At 42.9% G+C, this 18,416-nt stretch overlaps 1 protein-coding gene across 11 annotated transcripts in view; it reads right to left on the bottom strand.

Annotated features, from left to right (window-relative positions):
- Positions 1-59: 59 nt before the first annotated feature.
- IL16 (interleukin 16) overlaps positions 60-18,416 on the bottom strand; it is a 64,428-nt gene continuing 46,071 nt past the window's right edge. For 10 of the 11 annotated variants that reach the window (XM_058155839.1, XM_058155838.1, XM_058155841.1 and 7 more), the window contains 8 exons: positions 17,123-17,592; positions 12,975-13,113; positions 10,968-12,081; positions 5,857-6,040; positions 5,163-5,264; positions 4,019-4,271; positions 2,194-2,319; positions 60-860 (listed from right to left, as the gene is read on the bottom strand). In XM_058155839.1, coding sequence (XP_058011822.1) covers positions 664-860; positions 2,194-2,319; positions 4,019-4,271; positions 5,163-5,264; positions 5,857-6,040; positions 10,968-12,081; positions 12,975-13,113; positions 17,123-17,592 — 2,585 coding nt within the window. In that variant the 3' untranslated portion in view covers positions 60-663. The remainder of the gene's footprint in view (positions 861-2,193; positions 2,320-4,018; positions 4,272-5,162; positions 5,265-5,856; positions 6,041-10,967; positions 12,082-12,974; positions 13,114-17,122; positions 17,593-18,416) is intronic. The other variant, XR_009151987.1, reaches the window with a different exon arrangement.

The following is an 18,416-nucleotide window of genomic DNA, read 5'->3' as shown; positions in this document are numbered from 1 at the left end:
GCGGCCGAGTTCTTTGGGAGCGGGTGGAAGGGAAGAGAGATAATTGTAAGTAAAGGTAACATGATTAAAAGAACGATACTTTATTGCAGGAACAGGTAAAAATGGGGTTTAAATCAGGCTTTCCTGATCCAGCCACGGACAATCTACAGCCAGTCCAAAGTGAGAGGGATGTGTTTTCCCAGTGATGGAAATATATGCACACTTTTACACACTTGTAATCCCAGGAATGGCCAATCAAGGCCTCACATTCCAAGATACACCCTCCAGGTTGCATCGAAGGAAGGCTGAAATGGATCTCCGTGCGCTGGGCTTTGCTTTGTTTGCTTTGATGCTTATTAGGCAATCGAGGCCCGGTTAATTAATCCCGCTATCTCCTCTGCCATCAAATCTTCTTTCAGGGTTCTGCCCTTTTGCTTTCGGCAAAATCCTGGATTAGTTCGGGCACAGCTCCCCACAGGAACTTTTAACGATACTGCGAACACAAACAAGTGAGCTGTTTTCATTGGCCTCCTCATCTCTGCCTTTCTTGACATTCCCTTTGAGAGCAAAGAACCCGGGCCGTTAAAATCAGCTGCAGAGTAGCTGATCCCGAGCAAGGGATGAGTCCGTAGTTTGGGTCATAGCAGTTCTGAATCTCTTTGAGCGTTGCGCTCATCATGGCCACTACTCCTCTCCATGGAGAGAGGAAACCGTTCCAGCCACTGCATTTTTCCTCCTGATAATGGCAGTAATGAACCCATCTGGTAAGGTCCGGATGATATTCCAAGCTTCGAAGCGGGTGAGTCCTTGCATCAGGTGGGTGTGCACCTGCAGCAGCTCATCTCCGGGCTGAACAGGAGGGTTGTGTTGGGGTGTCATGCCTGAAAGATGCAAAGTGGGGTGTTAGCAATGTGTGGGAGGATAGGGGTGTGTGAGAGAGATACCAAAATACACATTGGTCATTCATGGGTACCCAGAGAAGGAAAGCGGTGCAGCATCAATTTGATTGGAACAATACAAGAGTCATTGGCCACGCTACCCACCTGCCACGCACGTGAGTTCATCGAAGACTGGCACTCCATAAGGAATTCCATCAACAGACACACCGACCTACAACAAGCCTACAAATTCTCAGAATTCAAATCCATTGTATAGCCAACTGGTGATGGAACCAACCCTCAACCAACCTCCCCAAGCCCCACAACCAGGACTTCACCTCCCAGTGACCCTCAGCTGACATGATATCCCCATCACAAGACCCTCACTTGACACACTCACACCTGACCCATCAGAAGACCCTCACCTGACCTGACCTCCCCATCTCAAGACCTACTGACCACACAAAGCCTTTATCAGTAGAAGAGCAAAGACACAGACATCCCCTAAACTCCACTGAAGAGGTTACCTAACCTGGTAACAAAACCTTAGGAAGCCTACCTACAAGCTCGGAGAACGAACCTCCACCCTCAACAAGCATTCTGACCATGAAAGGTGTCTCCAACCCACAGCATGTTACGGATATTAGAGAAGCCCTGAATCTGGACCAGGCTTTGGATTCAACTGGTCCAGTCTTCCGTTCCCATCAAGAGGTTCCTAGGAAGTCAACTGAATAGGTGAGGATAATAACAGCATCCTCTCACATGCTTCCCAATAAGTGGTATGCAAAAGTAAACTGCCCAGAGCCATTTTTCAGTTGGGTGGAGTCTAAATCTAATGAGCCAATTAACTGAATAAATGAGCCATTTCCATGTTCTTAAAAATAATGTGCAGTTTGAGAGGGATCCATCAACACCATCACGAGTTTACCATAATAGCAAACACAGTCTCCATTTGTGTGACTTTATATTGCAAGAGATTGGCACAGTGGCTTAGAGCAGGGGTCTCCAACCTTAGCAACTTTAAGAACTCTGGGAGTTGAAGTCCACAAGTCTTAAAGTTGCTAAGGTTGGAGACCCCTGGTTTAGAGGGATTAAAAAGGGTGCAGGATTTAATCCACGATTTACTACAAAGTAGCCTGAATGGTTCCTCTAAATTTCAACATGCACAAAGCATCTTGCCCTCAAAATGACCATCCAGTTGTTCTGGTCCATTCATATGTTTCCAGTTTAACATTTGCAGAAAAGTTTAAATGCCTCCTCTAGTTTCTCTGTTGACATATTTCTCCTTCGACATGACAGCATCGGCCAAAACATCACACCTACCAAACCACCGTACCTTTAAAAAGCCGGCTGATGGTGATTGGTTTATCTCCATGAATGGAGCCTTTTCCTCCTTCCAGAGTGAAACCTAAACCTGCGGATGTCTTCTCCAGGGTAACTGTAAAGATCAGATCTTCTGGTGCTGGGTCAAAGCAGAATATTGTTGAAGAAGAATGAGTTTTGTTAGTAAAAAGCTAGAACATGGCATGGTGCTACAGAAAACCATCAGTTTTATACAGATAGATATGTTCTATACTGGGCCACTGGGATGCGGTGGCTTAGTGGGTAAGACGCTGAGCTTGTTGATCGAAAGGTCAGCAGTTCAGCGGTTCAAATCCCTAGTGCTGCCATGTAATGGGGTGAGTTCCCGTTACTTGTCCCAGCTTCAGCCAACCTAGCAGTTCGAAAGCACCTAAAAAATGCAAGTAGAAAAATAGGGACCACCTTTGGTGGGAAGGTAACAGCGTTCCATGTGCCTTTGGCGTTGGGTCATGCTGGTCACATGACCATGGAAACATCTTCTGACAGCGCTGGCTCTTCGGCTTTGAAACAGAGATGAGCACCGCCCCTTAGAGTTGGGAACGACTAGCACGTATGTGCGAGGGGGACCTTTACCTTTACCTTTTATACTGGGCCACAAAAAGGATCTCAGACAGTTAACTTAGAGGGATAATAACCTGACTCGATAACCATCTATGGGCAGATAGTTAGAGTGCATAGGCCCTTATGTGGACCCTAATCAAGCCCCTTTTCTTTTTTTGAAGTTTCCCGAGCTCCCTTTGCCTATAAATTGCTGAAATCTGGGCAGCAAAATTTCCTGTCATTTACAGAAGCGAAACTTGAAAAGTTTAATGGAAGTCGCCAAAGCGGGATAACATAGTTTTGAAATGGAGAATATTTTGAAAGTTCTGTCCTAAAAGCTTGGAATCTTCTTCATATGTTTGGAAACTTTAACTTTCCAAAAGATTTTAGAGACTAATTGCCCACTGGGGCCTGGAAGAGTCAAGCAAAGTGTGTAGAATTACCTTACTTGTGATTCTTGAGGGGTTTTTTGGAAAATATTTTCTCCATTTAGCAATAGCAATAGCACTTAGACTTGTATACCACTTCACAGTGCTTTTTACAGCCCTCTCTAAGCAGCCTATGGCCCCCAAGAATCTGGCTCCTCATTTTACCCACCTCAGAAGGATGGAAGGCTGAGTCAACCTTGAGCCTGGTGAGATTTGAGCTGCCAAATTGCAGGCAGCCGGCAGTCAGCAGAAGTAGCCTGCAGTACTGCACTCTAACCACTGTGCCACTGTGGCGCATATCACTTGTTCTCTCCCTCCCTCCCCTCCTCTCTCTCCCTCCCTCCCTCTCTTCGGTTTTCCCCTAATTCTATGTAATTCTATGCAAATACTTCTTCCTCCACCAACTTCTTTCCCTCGATTGTTTTGAGTATGCTTTCTACTGATGACCACAAAATTGCATCAAGATACCTTCCGTGCATACTCTTTGCCATTAATCCCTCTCTATAGTATCAGCACCCATTCCCTTCCCACCAGGGGTGAAATGCTGCCGAATCGGACCGGATCGCACGATCCGGTAGCGATTGTGGCCGGGAGTTCAGCGATCAGATAGCGATGGCGGAGCAAAGCTCCGCCCATCCACCTGGGTGTCATTACTTCCTGGTTTTAACCAGGAAGTAATGTGTTTTTTACCCCCTGTGCATGCACAGAAGATTTTGCGCATGTGCAGAAAGTCTGCATGAGCGAAGCGCACAGGGCGCATGCACTTCCGAACCATTAAGGAAGGTAAGTAGATTTCACCCCTGCTTCCCCGCCATCAGACCCCAGACTCACTGGAATCCATTGAAGTTTCGCTTCCTGTTGATGCTGAGGACTCAAGCAAGCCACTTTGGGCGCTCCATTCTCTCTCTTTGGGTTTTCGTGTGACAATCACTGCCAGCCTGAGATGTCGTGCTTTTCGCAAGATCTCCAGCGCTTCGCTGTGAGTGGCACCCTTGAGAGATTTCCCATTGATCGATAAGACTTCATCCCCCTTTTGGATAGTTCCTTCCTGAGATGCTAGGCCGCTGGGGAAGACTTTGTGAACCTGTTACAAAAAGACGTATATAGTTGAGGAAGCGTCCTTACCAGTCTTTCATTTGCATTGGGAGAAGTAAGGTGGGTGAGATTATTATTATTTTTTTTAATTGCATGATAAGAGTTTGAGAAGTGGAGAGTGTCAGCAAATTAGCCCTGGTTCCATTTAAAAACAGGATTAATTTATAATATTCTTACCAGCGCTAATCAAACAAAATTATTGTGGGGCTTTTTTTCCTTAAAGACAGACAAGCAATAGGAAGATCCTAGAAAACAGGAACGTTTTTGAATTTGTCTATGGAGAGGCAAATAAGTAGGAAAATTGTACTAATAGAGAAAATAAAAATGAAGGGAGGGAGGGAGGGAAGTTAATATATTTTAACTTCAGAATACGATTTTACTTTACTTCCATTCCATTATGTGCAACAGTGGTGGGTTTTAATTTTTTTTACTACCGGTCTGTGGGTGTGGCTTGGTGGGCGTGGCATGGCATGATGGGCGTGGCTTGGTGGGCGTGGCAGGGGAAGGATACTGCAAAATCTTCATTCCCACCCCACTCCAGAGGAAAGTTACTGCAAAATTCCCATTTCCTCCCGATCAGCTGGGAATTGGGAGGCAGAGAATAGATGAGGGTGGGGCCAGTCAGAGGTGGTATTTACCGGTTCTCTGAACTACTCAAAATTTTCGCTACCAATTCTCCAGAACCTGCTGAAACCCACCTCTGATGTGCAACAAGATAATGTGGTACAGTTGTGGAAGGGATGAACTAGGACTGGAGAGACTGGGCTTCCAGCCTTCTCCTGATTATAGAAGAATCCATATGAGCCAGGAACTGAAATTATACTCACAAAGGAAGCTGATAGGTCCCCCTCTAAAATAAACCACCCGGCATATTACTTACGACAACAGCTTTGTTTTCAAGATCTATTCCACCAGCCAAGCTAAACCCCAGGCCAGTCCCTTCTTCCTTATGCAGAATTGTCACATGAATGTCACTGAGTTGCTGTGCAAAACAAAACAAAACGAAACAAATAAATAGGTGAGAAGCGAAAGAAGATCCTGAATAATGCAAGTATTAAAGCATTCCCGAGGATATATTCATCCTCAGCTTCCGCTTGAATGCATCAAGTGAAAGTGGCGCCCCCACCTGGATAACTGAATCAGTGCTAGGAAATAGATGGATGGATGGATGGAATATTCCATCATACTGACACAGTGGTGGGATCCTTCCGGTTTAACAACCGGTTTGGGCGATCGCGCGCTTCGCACACAGGCTTCATGTGTGCCTGCGCCAGATGCGCGCTTCATGCCTGTGCGCAGTTCAACAAAAAAAAGTCCCCTTCCGCGTTAGTGCTAGGGAATTAAAACAGCTGAGGCACAGCAATCTGCAGATAAAGGTAAGCAAAGCGCAGGGGTGGGCAGGCGGGCCGAGCTGATCATTGGAGCTACCGGTTTGCCCGAACCGGTAGAATCCCACCCCTGTACTGACACTATTTGCTCTGCTGGTTGAGAGCAATAAGGATCGTTGTATGAAACGCTCAAAGGTTCCTGGTTAGAAGAAGATACTGGAAAAGTTGAGGATGTCAAAGACTTGCCTTGAGTGTTGCTTCATCCAAAGATTTCACCTCCTCCAGAAGCTTCTCCAGTTCTTCAGGGGTGAGGAGAGAGATGACCGCTTGCCCGGAGGTTCCCAGGGTTGGAGATGGGCAGGCTTTCTTCTTATCTTCCCTTTTCTCTTTGTCTGGGTGATTTGCTCCGTAGTCTCTCAACTCAGAAAGGCTAGACAGTTTGAGAAGAGGAAACAAAAAATGCTGAATAAGAAGCAGTTGGGTTCAATTTGAAAGGTCTTCTTTTAATTTTTCTATTTCTTCTCCACATTACAGTCAAGCCACTTTCTAGACTCTTATTACCACCAACTCACTCATGTTTTTCAGATATTCCTTTTTTTGTTTAATTCATTTCTTAGCGGAAAAGGAAATGTCAGAATATCTAATACCTATTCAGAATATCAGAATATATCTTATTTATTCTGATAAGAATAGAGAAACGGATGTTCAGGATCAAAAATGGATTCTATAGGTTCTTATTACAGGGTTACAGTCTTCTTACTTGTCCTAGCAAAGTATTTGAATTCAGAAATCGGGACTTATTCAGCAAACCATACTTAAAACCAGCAGTGGCTTTACAGGGTACACCAGCAGCACTTTCAATTCCTCAAAAGAGTTTTAAAATGATTTATGATTGTCTTCCAAAATGCCAATGTCAGCGTGTTTGGAGTACAAAAATCACAGTCCTTCTTCTAGGTGCTGCCCCTTATTTTCACTCCCTTCAAAAGGGAATAAAAGAAATGCAGAAATGTTGCAGTTTTGCAGAAATATAATCATCCTTCCATATCTTACTCCATATAGTGTGCATTTCTCCCTTCTTCTTCTCTCTCTCCCTCTCTTCCCCTCCACATCTATCTATCTATCTATCTATCTATCTATCTATCTATCTATCTATCTATCTATCTATCTATCTATCTATCTATCTATCTATCTATCTATCATCTATCTAACTATCCATCTATCGCTATCCATTTATCTGTCTGTCTGTCTATATCGCCATCCATATCTTCCCCCCCTCTCTCTCCCTATATATATATATATATATCTGTCTGTCTGTCTGTCTATCTATAGTAATCTATCTATATCTATCTATCTCCATCCATCTCTCCATCCATTCCCCAACGAGGAACAGCAGAAAAGCTAGAAGCATTTTTCCTTTTCAAAGGCCTGAAGCCCAGAACGTGAAGTTCCTGCAAATTGAAAAACAGAACTGCCCACAAACTCCACAAAGCTGTTTCGATTTAAAGAACTGTTTATCATGGTTTCAAATAACCTACAATTGAGTCAGAAATAAATCACCTCAGCTCTCAAATACAGCCAAACTGGTGCTATTTCAGAGTTGTTTCCAGAGAGACCCAGGCTCTTCAAAGTAGAAGAGCTCATGAAGATTGAACGGAGACCTTCTATATTTCAGGGAATACTGACAAGTCTTTGTTTCTTCTGAAACTCAGTCTCTTACAACCACTGGGTGTCTATATTCACCACACTTAGAGTCATGAAAGTCACATGCTCTCCCATTTCTCAGAACCTGCTTCATAAATAAAGGGAGACTCAGCATGTTGAGATTTAAAAGCAGAAGCAATGAAGGCATAGGCCTGGGGGTGGTCAAGGGGAGAAGAATATGCTGTAATTTCCTCAAATAACCATGTGTGATGGAAGAATAGAGGGCCCGCATTGCAACAGAGAAGCTGGTGTCAAAATAAAAGGTTTTCCAAGCAATTACTATAATTGACCTTTCAAAGTTAGTAAAAACCCAATTTCAACTTGTGGTTTTTAGGGCCATTTTTCTACAAAGAGACCAAATTTTGAGAAAATTTGAAAGTTTCAAAGGTCTCTTTTATTGGGTTGCTCTTGATTCACAGCAACTGGACCAAAGGTTATTAATCTGAGACTTTTCATTACTCGTCCAAGTATCTTCATCAGTCAAAATAAAAAAATTAGTTAGGTAGAGAGTCATTGGAATGTTCCAACTCTTGCCCCATCAACTGAAGGGGTTTTTCCAGGGGTGAAATGCTACCAGATCGAACCGGATCACATGATCCGGTAGCGATCGCGTCCGGTAGTTCAGCAATCCGGTAGCAATGGCAGACCAAAGCTCCGCCCACCCACCCAGGTTTAAGTAATGTGTTTTTTGCCTTCTGCATATGCTCATGCACTCCCGAGCTGGTAAGGAAGGTAAGTAGATAGTAAGTCCACCCATAGATTTTTCCCAAAAATGTATTGAAATATGGTGATGAAAACTCAAGCATCCAGGCCAAAAGTATCTTAAAATAGTTAAATTCATGGCAACTGGACCAAAGTTTATTCCTCTAAGACCTTTCATTACTTATCCAAGTAACTTCATTAGGCAGGGACACAGTGACTCAGTGGCTAAGATGCTGAGCTTGTCAATCGAAAGGTCGGCAGTTCAGTGGTTCGAATCCCTAGTGCTGCGTAATGGGGTGAGCGCCTGTTACTTGTCCCAGCTTCTGCCAATGTAGCAGTTCGAAAGCATGTAAAAAAATGCAAGTAGAAAAAATAAGGACCACCTTTGGTGGGAAGGTATCAGCGTTCCGTGCGCCTTTGGTGTTGAGTCATGCCAGCCACATGACCAAGACGTCTTCGGACAGCGCTGGCTCTTTGGCTTTGAAATGACTAGCACATATGTGCGAGGGGAACCTTTACCTTTTTATTAGTTAGGCAAAGAGTCAAGAGAGTCATTGGAATGTACCAACTCTTGCCACATCAACTGCAAGGGTTTCTCCTCAAAAATGTATTGAAATATGTCAGTGAAAAAACTGGGTCATTTTCAGACTGCCAGCATTGGCTCAACGGAAACTGTCTGCCTCAAAATTTCCATGGCCAACCCACAGCTAACTCTTCTAGGGACAATTCCCATTGCAACTGATCAAAAGACAGCTTGCTTCAAGAAATCTGTTTTACAAACCAAGAGAATTCTAGAGCAGGGGTCTCCAACCTTGGTCCCTTTAAGACTTATGGACTTCAACTCCCAGAGTCAGCAAAGCTGGCTGAGGAACTCTGGGAGTTGAAGTCCACAAGTCTTAAAGGGACCAAGGTTGGAGACCCCTGTTCTAGAGGAATTCTAAAGGAGGGTGACGAGACGCCTGAGAAAGTGCCTAAAAATGCTCCTTTTTTTGACCATCTCTTCAACAACCTCCAATCTGCCTGGCTTTCCTAAAAATAACACCTGGGGTAGAACCTCCTGCCACTTACATCAATACATGAAATAAATAAAACAGCAGATTTTAAATACTGCATTCAAATTATTACAAGAGTAGGGATCTGAAGACAAAAGACTTATCTAAAATTGCTACGGGGATGGTCCTAGTTGAGTTGAAGGAAGAGAAGAATGATAATTCCTCTTCAGTTTCAGAGGGGATCAGAAAAATATGCAAGATCCATGGCCTTCCTTAATTCCTGAGATATTCACAGAATGCTCCCTCTGGATCTCTAGCTATGTTAGAGACCTCAGCAAGGCAAATGCCATAGGTGAAGAGCATTTAAAAGCCTTCTTGACATCTCTTCAATTATTCTTTGTTTTCAGAGAATATCTAAAACATCCCATCACCTGTTAGGATGCCTTGCTTAAACAAGACTTTTGCCCTTCCCTTCTGAGAGAAAAACTGTGGATAAAAATTTGAAAGGTGCGACATGTTAAGCCGGAGTTTTTAAAACCATGATTTGTTGATCATAGCCACTGGCCACCCCAAAAGTGCTTTCTCAAGAGGCAACTGGACTGTCTTTTTCCTTGAAAATGTTTCACTTCTCATCCAAAGAGCTTCTTCAGTTTTGAACGTCAGAAGTGAAGAAGCGTATTGAATGAGAAGTGAAATGTCTTCAAGGAAAAACAAAAGAAAGTCCAGTTGCCTCTTGAAAAAGCGCCTTTGAGACAACTATGACCTGGATGACTGAGAAACTCGACAGACATGTAACTACAGGATCTAGTTTATCAGTAACACTAAGCCAACATGGGTAAATGGGAGCATAATTCTAAGCCAAAACCAAAATCATATGATAGCTTAGTATATTATATGAGCATTTGTAGAAAAGCTGACTTAAAGCTCCCAAGCAAATACTAAATCCAAGGATATATTATGTATTGTATTGTATTGTATTGTATTGTATTGTATTGTATTGTATTGTATTGTATTGTATTGTATTGTATTGTATCGTATCGTATCGTATCGTATCGTATCGTATTATTGTATTGTATTGTATTGTATTGTATTGTATTCCCTCTGGAACGAACTACCCCCTGGACTTCGTCAACTTCCGGACCTCTGAACCTTCTGTCGCGAGCTTAAAACACACTTATTTATCTGCGCAGGACTGGATTAGATTTTAAATTTATTGGTTTTAAATGGGTTTTATTTTTTATATTGTTTTTAAACATTCGGCTTTTTAGAATAAGTTTTTTAATTGTTATTTTACTCTGTATTTATGTGTTTTATTTGCCTGTGTATATTATATTATATATATATATATATTATATTATATATATATATATATATATATATATTATATTATATTATATTATATATATATAATATATTATATTATATTATATTATATTATATTATATTATATTATATTATATTATATTATATTAATTATATGATTTTATGAGCATAGCTCATAAAATCATCTGCTACAATGTCCTACCTGTCAATGACTACTTCAGCTTCAACCACAACAATACACAAGCACACAATAGATACAAACTTAAAGTAAACCGCACCAACTCGATTGCAGAAAATACGACTTCAGCAACAGAGTGGTCAATGCCTGGAATGCACTACCTGACTCTGTGATCTCGTCCCAAAATTTCCAAAACTTTAACCCAAGTCTTTCTGCTGTTGACCTCACCCCATTCCTAAGAGGTCTGTAAGGGGGCGTGCATAAGAGCACCAGCGTGCCTACCGTCCTTGTCCTAATGTTCCCTTTACTTGTGTTCATTTTATGTATTCAATTCATGCTTATACATGTATATATTATCTAATATGTATTCAACAAAATAAATAAATAAAATAAATAAATATTTTTTTAAAAAAACTAGAAAAGAAACACACACTTTAAAGTTACAAACAGAAAGACCTTACTTAAGAGAATAGCCAGTGTCCAGAGGTTGAACTTCTCTTCCTTGAGGGATAACAACCTTGTCTTCATCGGTGCCAGATTCAGAAATCCCTCCGTTGGAGGTTCTAGCTGGGCTCTTCCTAGAACACCGAGGAGACTGAGAAGGGAAGCCGTCTAAGGATTTCATCAAAGCCGAGGAGAAGCGATTGCTAATGGAGTAGATTTTGCTGCATTTTTCTTCCTCGGCGCTGCTTTTCAACACCTCGCATGCCTGAGATGAAGTGAGTGGAAAGCTCCGGGCTCGTTGACTTGGTGCTTTTGTGACTGGTGGGTTGAGTTCCGTATTTTGCGAGGCTGGAAAAGTCAAAGATGAGTCAAGAGGGGTGTCGTTGCTCGTCTTTGAAGTCGAAGTGCAATGATCCGAGGAGGAGGAAGACGACGAGGAGCCAATCTGATTTTCTCCTAGAGATGACGGCAGGGGGCTGCTCTCAGAACCTTGGTGGCCGATGTTGCTGGCGGACGCTTCCTGCGGATCACACTTGGCAGTGTGGGGATCCTGCCCGCTAGAAGTGTCGTCTTTTTGAACGGACGGCTTTGGACTCAGCTTCCTAGTCCCCTTTTCAGGAGACTGTGGGGTGCCCAGGTTTTCAAAAGAGCTTATCCTCTGCTTTATTGACGATCCTCTAGGAGATGCCCGGATGATCTTGGTAATGGAGCCCGTCTCATTGTCCGACATGCTCTGATGCTCAGTGCTGCTGTTTCGGAGAGTTTTTGCATCTGGACTTCCTTTCTTGAGTCCCTTGAGGCTCTGACGGAACCAAGCTGGTTTGGGCGCTACAGGTGGCCCTTTCTTCACACAGTCACCTTCTTCTGATGTAGAAGAGGCTTTGGGGTCGCTCTCCTCGGTGTCCAAGGGCTGCAGGGCTGGACCTGAGCAATGCAAGGTTGGCTCACCGTCTTTGCTCCCGATGCCACGTGGCATGTTTAAGGTGCACCTTTCTTCAGCCATGCTGGGGTTGAACAAGCTTTTGATGCAGTCAGAAATTCTCACCCAAGGATCTTCGGTTGTGGTCTCAAGGCTATAATCCACCCTTGCTTGTCTTCTGAGTGCAGGTCTTGTAGAGGAGTCCGTCTTGCCTAAAATGCATCATATGGTTAACAAAATGTCAGCTCTCAGCCATGGGATCGTTCTGAATTCAAAGTTGCCCTATAGGACTACAGTCTGGGCAGGCTTGCAAGCAAGGTCCACCAAACTCAAGTAGACCTAAGGAACTGTACAAAAATTGGTTTGCCTATGCCACTGACAATCCTGGAACCTTACAATTGCTCCCGTGCGATCCTACGCCTGTGAGTGAAATTTATTTCTAACTAAGCAAAAACTGAGAAAATCTCTTTCAAGTTAAGATGTCCATGCAGTTTTTATGGCAGCAAAATAGAAGAAAGCTCGTTATCTTCTTCTATTTTTCTATTTTAAAAAAAAAAAAACCAAGTGCAATCTACCATGGAAATTCCTCATGGTCTCCAATACAAGGCTAACAAATCCCAACCCACTTTAGCTTCTGAGCCTAGGCAAGATTCAGATGTGCCACCCGCTGAGAGACTTCTAGGTAGACACAGTTACTAACTCACATAGTTGTGCAGTTAGATCATCCCATCCAGTGGTGGGTTGCTCCCGGTTCTGTCTGGTTCTATAGAACCGGTAGCAAAACCAGCAGGAGGCTCTGCCCACCCACCCCGACATCATCAAGGGGCTTCTGCACATGCACGCTCCCATTGCAAACCAGTAGTAAACGCAAGTAGAACCCACCCCTGATCCCATCTCATTCATGTATTGATTTTGAGTGCAATCCTGGACAGATTGATTCAGATGGTTTGCAGAAAACTCAATGTCAGTCTGCAATCTTGGTCATGATAACTATCGCTAGCCCAGGATTGCAAAGCTGAAATTTGCACAACCATTCCTATGTCCCATTCCAAAGGAGACTCCTTGGTTAGCACTGACTTTCCACGGCAAGACAAACAAATCTTACCTTTGTTGGTTTTCTTTTCGCGATCTGCAGCTCCTGAGGACGTCTTCAGCTGTTCTGCAGCTCGTGGAGCTAAAGAACTTGCAAATGCGCCGTGAGTTACAACCGTCTTATTCCTCAGCCGCAGCAGGTCCCCAACTTCCTGTCGACAAAACAGGAAGCACAAAGCTGACAACACTGAGTTGCATCAAACTGCATTCTCTGGTACCTTTGAGCTGTTCCATCTAGAGAAACAGAAAGTTTCATCCGGAACTCAGCATAGAACTAGGTTGGGTTTCCAAGTCTGACAAATGATGCTGTTAGTTCAGCTTTACACCATCTGATTCTGCAGTCAATAACACTCAAGTCAGGATTTAGTTTAATACTGACTTATCTAATCACTGGGCTAAAAAACAGGATTCCCCCCCCTTTTTAAAAACACTCATCACTTTTTGCCAGTTTTTAAAATCCTTTGCAGTCAATTCCTAAGCAATTTTTAAAAAAAAAAAATCAAAATAGGGATTTGATTTACACATGCACTTCTACTTATGGAAAAATTAAAACAATGCTTTCAGAGGCTTAAATTATGTTGAAATATTCTTCCCACACACACACACTCCAGTTCACATTTAATTTCCTTTGAAATTTCACCGAAAGGGGAAGAGAATGTCAGTGAAATGTTATTGGGCAAAGTGTGGTTTTCTTGCCGTTCTTCAATTTGCAAAAGGCCCTGTGTGAATACTGTGTCTTTTCTTGGAGAAATAAATTTATTTTATTTATAAAATAAATTTATAAAATAAATTTAGTTTATTTCTTGGAGAAATAAACTTGGGCATACAAAACTTTTGCCAGACCAATTCTTGAATACAGCTCATCTGTCTGGAACCCGCACTGCATATCAGACATTAATACAATCGAATGAGTCCAGACATATTTCACAAGAAGAGTCCTCCACTCCTCTGCTCGCAACAAAATACTTTATGCCACCAGACTCTAAATATTGGTCTTAGACAACTTAGAACTTCGCTGTCTTCGGTCTGACCGAAGCATAGCACATAAAATCATCTGTTACAATGTCCTACCAACCAATGAATACTTCAGCTTCAACCAAAACAATACAAGAGCTCGCAATAGATACAAACTCATGGTAAACCGATCCAAACTAGACTGCAGAAAATACGGCTTCAGTAACAGAGTTGTAAACATCTGGAATGCACTACCTGGAAGAAATCTGTGGTTTCTTCCCCAAATCCCCAAAACTTTAACCTTAGACTGTCTACTGTAGACCTCACCCCATTCCTAAGAGGTCTGTAAGGGGTGTGCATAAACGCACCAGTGTGCCTATTATCCCTGTCCTAATGTTTTCTTTTATTCATACCCTTTACCTGTATTTATAATTATGTTTACACTTGTATCTGTCATAAAATACATGCTTGATGAAAAATAAATAAAATTAAAAAATTAAAATTAACGAAGGAGAAATTTCCTGGCAGTGAAAACAATTAACTAGCGGAACGACTTGCCTCCAGAAGTTGTGGGTGCTCCAGCACAAGAGATTTTTAAGAAGAGGCTCGGCAGCCATTTGTCTGAATTGGTATAGGGTCTCCTGCTTGAGCAGAGGGTTGGACTAGAAGACCTCTAAGGCCCCTTCCAACTCTGCTATTCTGTTATTCTTGTACAACCCTTAATGGTTTACTCTCTGGCTTCCCTTGCTTCCATTCAATCCCAAAGGAAAACATTAACGGAAAACTCTTTTAATGGTTGTTCTTTCAGATGGGAAACTTAGAATGTTTCAGTGTGAAAGGAAGACATTAAAGAGAAAACAAACATCTTCACTCCAGGAAGAAAGACATCTCAAAAACTCCAAGAGAAATTTGACAGAAATTGTCAAGCAAGCTGAGAATAAGGTCAGAAAGCTTCAAAAAGGCTCTTCAGCATTAAATATTAGCACAAATTAAGTCAGAAAAATAACAGGCCAAAGCTATTCGAATATCTACATGTGAGTAACCCCATAGTTTTTTCTGATACGATTTAAGTGCTCATATTTTTATATGGGTAGATATGAAAGGAGATTCTAACTGAAGTTTCAATAGGAGATCTGGGATAGATCAAAGGAGAATGGAGAATCAGTCTCATAAATTTCTAAAAGCCTCTAAAAGCTTTGCCTTTTTTTAAAGAGCAGAGTTGTAGACCTTAGAAATAGAATTATTTTGCCTCTGAAGAACTAATCACTGCAGGACCGTAAGTGTTACCATCATGTCTTACATATTTAATTATCTCATTTGTGGTCCTCTGCATACGAGATGAAACTTCACAAATTACTGATATCCTTGCTTATCGCTATTTCTTTGACACCCCCCCCCCCATCAAAACATATAAATGGTCTACATTGGTCTAATATGATCTGGTTTTTACCTTAAACAAAACTGTAAGAAAGGTGTTCATGTGTTGTGTGAATCCAAACATGAAATAGACTATCTATCTTTAAATTATCTCCGGAATCATTTTTATGAAAATCTGCCAAAGCATTTTTTTTTAAAAAATAAAGCAATAGTAGAAAAATCTTTTATACTGCCTTTGACTCTGAAACTCTTGACGTTCTATAAATTTAGGTGCTTTCCTGCCATCTAAGGTTTTATTTTATTTTTTTTGCATGCTTTGCATATATCACTTGATATTTTCCTCTTCTGCACTCAAGATATTCAGGGGTAAAGTCTAGTTCCTCCTCCAGCACTACCCCGCTATTGTCTTCTCAAACTTTTTTTCTTTAAGAGGCCCGCAGTCTGTGTTCCCACCTATAGAAAGAATTTTTGCTTGTTCTCAGAAATGCTCTGAGAGGAACCATTTCAGAGAGTTTTCTTTTCTTGTTTTGCAAATGCATTTTAATTCTTTATTCAATGCACCGCTTTTAAAACAGAGAGAGAAGAACCCACACTGAGGTTCACACTCATCATGGTTTCGCCATCTCAAAAGGAAAAAAGCTGATTCTTTAAAAATTGGCTATACAGCCTGGCCCCTGGGTGGCGGGGGCATGGTTTACATTCAGCATTGAACTGGGCCCTGTTAGGATCTCAACTCTTTCAAAGCAACCTCATTGCTGAGGAACTGTGGGAGTTGAAGTCCACAAGTCCTAAAGTTGCCAAGATTGGAGAGCCTTGTTCTAGATGATACAACCTGGCCCTCATATATCAACTGCAATATATCAACCACAGCTGACTGTTGGGGGCGAGTTATTGGCCCCAACGGAAAGGGTGCGCAACTTGGGTGTCCTCTTGGATGGGCGGCTGTCGTTCGACGATCATTTGGCGGCCGTCTCCAGGAGGGCCTTTCACCAAGTACACTTGGTTCGCCAGTTGCGCCCCTTCCTTGACCGGGATGCCTTATGCACGGTCACTCATGCTCTTGTCACTTCCCGTTTGGATTATTGCAATGCTCTCTACATGGGGCTGCCCTTGAAGTGCACCCGGAGGCTGCAGCTAGTCCAGAATGCAGCTGCGCGGGTAATAGTGGGAGCAACTCGTTGCTCCCATGTAACACCACTCCTGCGCAGTCTGCACTGGCTCCTTGTGGTCTTTCGGGTGCGCTTTAAGATTTTGGTTACCACCTTTAAAGCGCTCCATGGCTTAGGGCCCGGGTACTTACGGGACCGCCTGCTGTTACCTTATGCCTCCCACCGACCCGTACGCTCACACAGAGAGGGCCTTCTCAGGGTGCCGTCCGCCAAGCAATGTCGGCTGGCGGCCCCCAGGGGTAGGGCCTTCTCTGTTGGAGCTCCTACGCTTTGGAACGAACTTCCCCCTGGTTTACGTCAAGTGCCTGATCTTCGGACTTTTCGCCGTGAGCTGAAAACGCATTTATTTATTCAAGCGGGACTGGCTTAAAAGTTTTATTAAATTTTTAATTGGGGCTATTTATATTTTAGGGTTTTAAATTGTTTTAAATTTTGGCCGCCTCTGTAATATGTTCGGTTTTAATCTTGTTTTAATGTGTATATTGTGGGTTTTATTTGGCTGTACACCGCCCTGAGTCCTTCGGGAGAAGGGCGGTATAAAAATCTAATAAAATAAATAAATAAATAAATAAATCAACGGGCAACAGCTGTTATTCCTGAGTTGTTTCTCTCCATGTCTGGCATTTTTTAACCCCTTCTGTCCACCAGAAGCTTGCCTTACCTGAATGTTTGAAGATGGTGGGGCTTCAGTCTCATGAAGGTTGGGTCTCTCTTTCATCTCTCTGATCGTCTGCTCGTTATCAGGACAATCCTGCTTGAAGTACTTCCTGGGTGGAGGTTTGGGTTTGAATGACCTGGGTTTTCTAACCAGGATCTCTGCGCTTTTTTTGGTCGTGTGTGACGAAAGGGGACCGACGGCTTGAGATACCGGTGGGGAAGACTCATTGCGCAAACTCATTTCAGAAAAGGAATGCCGGGAGCCCGGTGGCTGTGTAATAGCTATATCCAGATGATGTTCTTTTCCTTGGCCGTTGGTCAACTGATAAAGAAAGCCATTCCCACAAGATGACCTGGGATTGTAACTGCTATCGCTGCTGGAACGGATCATTGGCTTTTGGGAAGGATGGTTGAGGTGAGCGTCATTCTTCTCCAAGTATTTTTCACAGGGAGCTTTCTTAAGCCAACTGCCCCCTACATAGAAAGCAGAACACGGCACAGTCAAATGCTGCAGAGAAGAGATACGAGATAATGGCTAAAATCCAAAGACCTTCATAAATAGTTCTGTGCACCCCCAAAGTGCCTCGGATTTGTGTAAGGACTTCAGTAGCCACACATAGCCACTTGCATGGCAAAACAGGAAGGTTGCAAATGTCTGTCATGCCCCCGTCACAACTTGAATCTGTGGAGGAAGACGAGCCGGACCTGAGCCGACAGAGATTAAGAGGGTGGTTTTGTTGTCTTTGGATGAAAATGGGATAGGCCAGGGACTTTCAGCATTAGGACAGATTGTAGGCAGGGAGGAACAGAGGCAGAATGAACATGAGAGACAGAGCTGAGGTGAGGAGCAAGGACCACCCCCTCCTGATCCAAGAGCTCGGAGAGTGGAGAGAAGGCGTGAACAGCGCAGACTGAGCAGGCTACTCAGGAGAAGAGTGCCCGCCTATCTTCACAAGGCACACCTGGGGAATGAGACTTAAGGAGACGAAGGGCATTTGTCGGGAACAAACACTGAGTTCCTGAAGTGTTGCGTGCCAACGTTTGAACTTTCCAAGACTCCTTGCGTTCCTTCTGGCATTCTGGATTAATTACTTGGATCTTTTGCTTCCTAAACTCCTTGATTTGCCAAATACATTTGGATTTATTGTTGTGCAGCCTTGGTGCAGGCAGCGCTGGGCTGGACTAATTGCAGCCAGAGGCTGCTTGAGGTTTTATGGGGGTTTGTTATGACTCTGCTCTGGGACTTGCCAGAAATGTGGGAGCATTTGGGAAAATTTGGAGCAATAAAATTTGAACTG

Source organism: Ahaetulla prasina, chromosome 13 (assembly GCF_028640845.1).
Source record: "Ahaetulla prasina isolate Xishuangbanna chromosome 13, ASM2864084v1, whole genome shotgun sequence".
NCBI classification, from domain to species: Eukaryota; Metazoa; Chordata; class Lepidosauria; order Squamata; family Colubridae; genus Ahaetulla; species Ahaetulla prasina.
Note: the sequence above shows the minus strand (reverse complement) of the source record. Positions and strands in the feature narration are given on the sequence as shown.